This window comes from Loa loa (genome assembly GCF_000183805.2).
Source record: "Loa loa unplaced genomic scaffold supercont3.4, whole genome shotgun sequence".
NCBI classification, from domain to species: Eukaryota; Metazoa; Nematoda; class Chromadorea; order Rhabditida; family Onchocercidae; genus Loa; species Loa loa.
In genome coordinates, this window is record NW_018108184.1 from 65455 (window position 1) to 73600 (window position 8146).

The 8146-nt window shown below is 31.0% G+C and overlaps 1 protein-coding gene across 1 annotated transcript in view; it reads right to left on the reverse strand.

Annotated features, from left to right (window-relative positions):
* Positions 1 to 960: 960 nt before the first annotated feature.
* Positions 961 to 8146, reverse strand: part of LOAG_16452 (inverted formin-2) — a gene marked incomplete at its 5' end in the record, with an annotated part of 10569 nt that continues 3383 nt past the window's right edge. The window contains 14 exons of the mRNA XM_020449104.1: positions 961 to 2410; positions 2629 to 2689; positions 2816 to 2962; positions 3071 to 3218; positions 3837 to 3994; positions 4421 to 4585; positions 4872 to 4995; positions 5274 to 5335; positions 5622 to 5800; positions 6178 to 6364; positions 6681 to 6781; positions 6892 to 7065; positions 7407 to 7473; positions 7814 to 8079. Coding sequence (XP_020307417.1) covers positions 1197 to 2410; positions 2629 to 2689; positions 2816 to 2962; positions 3071 to 3218; positions 3837 to 3994; positions 4421 to 4585; positions 4872 to 4995; positions 5274 to 5335; positions 5622 to 5800; positions 6178 to 6364; positions 6681 to 6781; positions 6892 to 7065; positions 7407 to 7473; positions 7814 to 8079 — 3053 coding nt within the window. The 3' untranslated portion in view covers positions 961 to 1196. The remainder of the gene's footprint in view (positions 2411 to 2628; positions 2690 to 2815; positions 2963 to 3070; positions 3219 to 3836; positions 3995 to 4420; positions 4586 to 4871; positions 4996 to 5273; positions 5336 to 5621; positions 5801 to 6177; positions 6365 to 6680; positions 6782 to 6891; positions 7066 to 7406; positions 7474 to 7813; positions 8080 to 8146) is intronic.

Here is an 8146-nt window from a genome sequence, read left to right on the forward strand (position 1 = left end):
TACGACGAATATTTATTTCCCAAACATGGGTGAAATAGTTTACTCGTATTGCCTAGAAGGAGCTATTCTACCTGCATCAAGGGAAGAATAAGATGAATGTTGGATGGGTTAAACGAATGATTTAATAATATGTTTTTTTTTTCTGTTTTTGTTCCTCAAGACATACTGCATGAGATAGTATTTTACCTGGTAAATTTCATGTAAATGGAAAGTATAAGTTTTGATTTTTATTTTTTACTATGAATCATTTGAAAAGTTTCAATTTCAAATGCAAAAATATGCACCATTATATATCATGTAGTCTTTGAGAGAGATAATGTAATCATTCTGTAGAACTATAACATATCAAAAAATACTTCATTTTGAATATTTCTTTTTTCTATGGAAAACAGTCAAGGATAACATCTTGCCGGAAATTAAAATATAATTTTGCTTGTGAGAAGCGCATACAGTAAAATATGAGAGATTATGAGAGTAGCACGTAAAGGGGGAATACAAAAATAGGATAAATTAATTTTTTGATACGAAAATCTCTTTTACAAGACGTTCACGTACTACTATCACACGATTCCCGTGAATCACGCAATTTCACGTTCGGATTGTTTCTTTGAATAATATACAAACAGAGTACAAAATAGTTTATGTGAAATTAATTATGCATAAAAGGATAAGATTAATAAATAAATGAATAAATACAAAAATGGGAAGCTAACATAGCATAATCACTAGTAAATATCGCTTTGCTTAAAATACGTGATAATAATTGAAGGATTGAGGAAATAGAACCAATGATAATCATCCACCTATTTATCTCCTCCAACATTCTTATCACTATCTTAGGCAAAGGAAGTATGGGACAATTCCCGGTCTTCCCGGATTTATAATAACTTGAAGGATTGATTAAATAATAAACACTGAAAAGTTGAATAAATAATTCCCATAATATGAAAGAAATGCTTATCGGATTGAGCTATTCCAATTTATCATTGTCATTCTGAATACATGCTATTTGCTAATAACAATGCAACGGTCATTTATTACAGAGACCTTTGAACTGCTTAACCGGAATAAGATGAAACATCAATTCCTTATTCTTTTTTACCTTCTTGTAGTTTTTGATACCTCTACCTCTTTCCTCGACATTTATATCAGAAAGCTGAATTTTGAATACTATCACTGTTGCTTCCATTGTTGAATTATTTCCACCTAGGTCGTGATAGGGTACCAGTTTTAATCAACAAAGGTCTTGAAGCAGTGCTACAGGAATCGGCACGCTTCATTGTCCTGTTGTGAGGACTTGGTATTGTTACGGGTATTGAAGTTGATACTTGTGGACCAGGTTTAGTTGTCCCTCTTATAGGTCGTCGTAGTGTGGAAGGTGAAGAACGTGGTAATGTTGCCCGTGCTAATGGTGTTGCACCAGTTACTGCTAATGTTCGTTGTGGAGCTGATTTTGGACGTGATATAGTAGGATTTAACTTTGAGGATGAAAGATCATGATTTGATAAGGCAATTGGATGTGCAGTATTCTCATGCGAATGCAATACTCCTTTGGTAGATGTTGCAGTTGATTTAGCATGAGTTGATCGGCAAGTTGTCCCCAATAACAATTCTGAATCAATGTTTTGCTCATGGTTAGCCAAAGCAAGAAAGGCTTTAGTAGCATGTGCACGTTGTGGTGAATTTTCTGCAGATGAATTCGATGTACATGGTGTCTCAGTATCCGCATTATAAGTTGATGGTAATTTTTTTGACATGCGTACAGATGTTGTATTTTTTGTAAGCATAACATTGGCTAAACTGATATCAGATGTACCAGATATACCAGGCTTTCGAGAAGACGTAGTTTTGGTAATTCTTGAAGAAGCTATTTCAGCTTTATTCGTTAGAACTATTCCGCTACGTCGTTTTATTACAGTTTCTTTAGTGGGTGGTTTTTCAGACTGCGCCGATGATTTTGTGAGGATACTTTTTGAGTCATTACATGTCTGTTCTATCGTTCCAACTTTTCCATTTGTTGAAACAGAGGTAGCAGAAAGTTGTGACGTGTAAATGGGTGACTTACTGATAGGTTGTTGTTCTGGTGTATATTTACGAGATACTGAGGTTGTAGATGATTTACTTCGATAAGATGAACTTCGTGGATCTTCAGCAGGAGTTTTTGCAGTAGATGTCTTCTGAAATGATTTCATCGTTCGTACGCTGCGTATTGTCTTAGATAACGAAATTTCGGCAACTCTTTCTACTGCAACTCGTTGTTTCATCTTATCCATCGAACAAAGTATCGTTGCAACTCTATCGGAATGTTGTACAGTACTTCCTGATTTGTTATTCCCGGGAGTTATTTCTTGTATAGTACTACTTGATGGCAGCATTCTTTCAACTTCTGTTATCGTTAATGGTGCATTTTCTGAAAAAAGTTTCATTTTTTATTCATCGAACATAGTATACAGGTAAGATATGCGATTCTAAGATACGAGTTTTAACTGCTAATGGACGGCTAACAGCTTTTACCTAATTTAACGAGTAAATTGATAGTAATCAGTAGAGGGGGAAAAAAATCAGCAAAAAAAGTATTTGTTAATTTTTTAGAAGTAATTTCTCTGCAATGAATGAAACATTTCTAACCTGTAGAAGTTGAAAATGTGGAAGGCATTTCAACTAATTCATCAGGTACTTCTTTGTTATACTGAAAAAAATAGAAAGATTTTAGAACTAATTTGCAAATTTGAATGATAATTTAAATTTGAAAAAGAATCAGAAGAAAAGGATTTCCGGATGACTGAATCCGATGAAAAGACGAAGATGATCCAACCTCAGCATGTTGCTTTATAGCCTCCTTTTCGACCCTTTCAGCTACCTCCAGAAATTCATCCAAATTCTGACTATGTTTTATCAGATAAGCATCACTTTTGTTTCGTGATTGTTTTCGTAACTTCATGATTGGTGACATGTCATTCCCCTAATTTATTACAAAATTAGCAAGAAAAAAAAACGAACAATAAATATTATTACTATTAGTAAACGCAATTATTACGGACAAAATTCATATTAAAAAGCAAATACTTACCTCATCAGGTACTTCATCCCTTAGCTTACGAACTGTTCGATGGACAATTTTACGATCTTTCCTTTCATCATCATTTAACGGTTTCATTACAGTATTGTCCGGACTAATGTTTGAACGAGCTCTGGAGTGACGGGTATCCGAATGAGAACTGAAACCTTGTGAAATTTCCGTGATAATCATTCCATTTTGCTAATATTCTGCTTTGAATTATTCACTTTTTTTTTCTTCTAGGACATGATGACTATCAGTACCTTAAGGTACCTTACGATCTAAACCGGATTTCTGCAGAAATGAACGATACACTTATTCCGGTTATAATTCAAGACTAAAAATGACGAATTTGTATCAGTATTTGCTTCATTGTAAGATTTTGAATCTATTAAACAAATTCTAAATTCAATAAATATGTCAAAAATGAATCAGTATTACTTCACATTTTTAAAATTCACTTTTAAGGAAGCAAAAAAAATAGATTCATTAAGGATGACGTAAAAAGCAATGGTAATATATTACAATATTATAGGATATATGAAGTGATAAATTAAGCTTCCGAAGAAGTATTCTGAATATACTGTTTAATAAAATTATGATATATTAGGATACTGATTTATTGATAGTAGATTTGTATTCTTATGATGACTGATAAGATCACTTGAATATATCTGTCCAATGTTTTTGAAAATGTACGCTGATATCTTAGTCGAGCCAATCTCAAATTTTTCAAGCTTATTTTTGAATTGTAAATCATATTCAAATTTTAACTTACTTGCTTTCCAAAAGTTCTTCCAATGTTCTATTGTTATTATTATTGTTATTGCTTGCCTTCTTTGGTAAATTAAACTTTGATGAATTATCCGTTACCATATTTTCCACGTTCGTTCTTTCTTCCAGACGTTTTAGTCGCCTTGTACGTTTGTCATTATCCTGTATAAAAAGAAAGTGAAATATTCAACCTATCGGAAACCATGTAAAAAATTAATTAACTTATTCCATTTCAGCAAACGGAACTATGAAGGTTTAATTAACTGATACATAGCTGAAATTTTAATTATTCCACTCCCTCGGAACATGTAAAAATTTCGAGGAGCAATAAGTATTGTCTTTAGGATAGCCTGGTAGAATTGATAAAATAAGGACTGCGAAAGTTATCAATTGAACTTTGTTCACTCACATAAAGTAATTGCGATTAAGGAAGAGAAAAATTAAGTTAGATAACTGTTTAAATGAGAAATTTTAGTTCTTAGCAGATTATTAAATCTAATTTATATATTTCAAAGAATTTTTATTCAGGAATAAATCAGATAAACTGAAATGATAATAATTATTATCATAGTACAAATGATAACGTACAGTTAACGCATCTCGAAGTCTACAGATGAACGTTGACAATATTTTGAAGCATTCCTCAATTTTGAAATGTTTTTCATCTTCACAAAAATATGCTGCCAGATAAGAAATCAATTGATCCATTTGCTCTAATTGCTCTTGCATATTTGCCATATGTTGTCGTGAATTCTTTAAAATTTCAATTCAATTATTCATCATAATTATCTTACTGAAGTAAGTCTAGTCGAAATAGTTCCTCTTCAATTATACTAATTACATTTGAAGATCTGATGTTTTACCTGTACAGGTAGGAAATGTGATATGATAAAGTGAAGTAACAGAGTCAAATAATTTAAATATAAGATGTAAAAGGTATCTTCTGAAAAAAAGAAAATTATATTTCCTTAAATCCCGAAAAGCAAAATTTTTAAACTTTCAAATCAATAATTGGGCAGAGAAAGAAGTTAGAGCATACTATGAAATGATGGTTAGTATTTTCGAAAAAATGAATATCAGTTCGCTTTTTGACTTCACCACTCACGTTGGTTAATTTATCACTGATCGTCCGGACGTCATTTCGGATTGATTCCAGTGATAGCCTGAAAATTTTTTTGAAAAAATTCACTTATCCTAGTATTAATGATCGAACAGATTGCTAATGCAAGCAAAATTGTTTAATCGAAATTCGAAATTTCTAGCAGAATTTTCATCCTAATCACTGGCTCAATAAAAAGATCAGTAATTTAATTAGTAATAGAACTCAAAAATGTAATTAAAAACAATTTCTGTAAAAAGAATTATTTAAATTTGCGCTAATTACATTTGGATTGGTAAACAGTTTTCTTTTTTTTTTTCCAAGAAAATTCAATAATGTTACCTTGCAGCAATCGGTACTGTTAACAGTTCATTCAGCAGTTTTTCCGTGCATTCACGATCTTGCTGAAAAAAAAAAATGATTGCTAAGTTATATTTGACAAAAAAGAATAAACAATTTTGTAATTCAAATGGAAACTTTCATCTCAAATTGCTTGAATTATCTGAAGAATTCGGTTCTTATCCAATCTCATACCGTATTTCAAAATATCCGTTTAATGCCTAATGAATTGCTTGTTAAGCATTCAGTATTCCGATCCCTTTCTCAATTCCGATTTTATGGTTCTAATGTCGTATTCAGCTAAGGATGTGAATGATTGTTCTTTCTTTTTAAAAAAAAAAAATGGCTAACCATAGCAATGAAATGGAGAAGTGTGATACTTTTTTGCGTCCCTTTTACATCTAAAATTCTCCAAAGTGAATTAAGTTTGAATCCGGCAGCATTCCCGAAAGTTGCATTTGCATTTAAGAAATTACCAATTTGTACAAGCATGCAAAAGATCTTTGGTAACGCTTTGCTTTCTTTAATTTCTGAAATTTCAAATAAAATATTTTTCTTTTTCCCAACACAACTCACTCACTTTCCTGGGAATTTCAGCTAACGTCAGTCCTTCTCAAATGCTTTCAGAATTTGTTTTTCGTTCTTGAATATCGCATTGAAAGACTTACTTTCCGTTATTTAGGCAATCAAGTAATACATTTAGCAATTAAAAAATACTTAAATTCATCAGATATGTAATTAAAATGCTTTTATATAAGGTTTCAATAAGAAGAAAGAGACCAAAAACCAAAGTCCTTTGCATATGTCCTACTACTAATTGCTCATTAATACTATTATTTAATAAATTTCTATTTGTACCTTAAACTTACTGGACTAAATAATTGGTCAAAAAATAATAAAAGCAAACCTATGCAACTGTTAATTACGGTATCAATATGAGGTAGCAAAGTTTCGAAAGCAATATCCAGTTCTTCTTTTAAAATCATGCAATCCAAGATAAGTTTATAATCTGGTACTGTTAATAAACTTAAAAAGAATTGTTCTGCAATACCAAGCTGTGATTGGTCACCACTAAATCCTCGTAAAATTTCAATCTGTAATCGTAAATCTAAGTTTGCATTTAAGTTTCATTTTAGAAAAAACACTTTTTGCAAATCAAATTACCAACATCGCTTAAATTTCAAGCATAACATTTGTTCATTTTACGCTAAAATAGAATCATCAATTGAATGTTGTAATAAAATTATTCACCTTTAATTCCAACCTGATATCTCCACCATGCACATATATATCATTTTATCATATGTCTTGTACACTCTTGGTTTTCGACAAATTTCGCATAAATTTTTTGCATACTGTTATTAATTGAATGAAAAAAGCATATTTTTATAAAATTTAAAAAATATCTACCTCTTCAGTATCCGGTAAAATAGCACGAAGATTATTTAACCGTTCAAGACCAAAAAATTCTCCATATCCTTTTCGAACATTTTCAATAATTTGAGATGTACCTTAAAATTTTACTGTTAATTTGTGCTTAAGTTATAAAATTTTTCTAAAAAATATTATGGTTTAAAAATAAGTCAGAATAATTAATTTAAAAAAGTAAAGGCTAAATTACCTTCTTTAAATTGTTTCAGGAAAATGCTCACATTAAAACTTCGTTTATGTGACAATAAAGTAATTATAGCATTCCTTCGAGTAGTACATCGCTCAACCTTTGACGTATCAGTACACGTTCTAGTAGTACCACAGCTAAACATCGATTCTAATTCATCGAAATTAAGATGTAATTCTGAAAAGTGAACACATTTGAAAGTTAGCATAAAAGAAAAATTTCAAAATTTCAAATTTTGCTATGGAATAATTCTAGTTTTTAAAAATATTTCATATAAAAGTTAAAATAGAATAACCAATTGACCGATGATACAAAAATTTTCAAACTTTCAGGGAAATTAAACACGTGCAATATTACAGGAAAGTAATCATGTACAGAAAGCAATCCGGATTTCCATTTTCCGTCGCTATATTTTTTTGATATAAGGCATATTTCTAGTTGACATAACAAAACAAAATTAAAAATTTTTACAGAATTTCTCAGGAATTCAGTTTAATGGAAGTTTAACAAAATGGTACCATTTTCAGAAAGCCGTGCGGAAGACATCCAAACGTTATGAATTTTTTGCATACCGTCGCCAATTACCTAAATATTTTCAAATTTTATCATGCAATATCTTTTGAAAGATATACGATATTCAAAATTTCCTCATTAGATCATTCGAATAAACCTTCTTTGTCTTCATTTGGTCATCTATTTCAGGCAAACAGTATTATGGAATTTTTGCGCCCATGTCACATATGATGACAAATACACAGAAGCTTTAGACAAAATTCTTTGGAAATAATTAAGAATTTTAACAAAAGTTAGGATTAATGGAAATTTTACATTTTTTTAAAAAGAAAAAATCCCAAAAAATTTTTTTAAAAAATGACATTTTATTAATTCTTTAAATATTGTGAAATTTTTTCTTTCTAGAATTAACCTTTTCAACGGGTATTTTGGTCCATTGGATTTGTTTCATTTGTGATCCAGCTTTAGGCATAGCTTTCGGTTTCAATACTTTCGGTATGTCTAGTTTTTTCTTTGATAACAATCTAGACTCTTTGGCATTTAGTTGAAGCGGTGGAGGAGGTGGCGGTCCACCGGAGGTTTCTGATGATGGTGGTGGAGGTGGAGGAGGTGGTGGTGGTGGAGCTGGTGAAGATGATGGAACTACGGTTGGTAAAGCTACACCAAGTATGGAAGTTGCTAGAAAAATCAAATTTCATCAAGTTTACATTTGTAAATAAGAAGCAATTACCTCTCCCTGATCTCT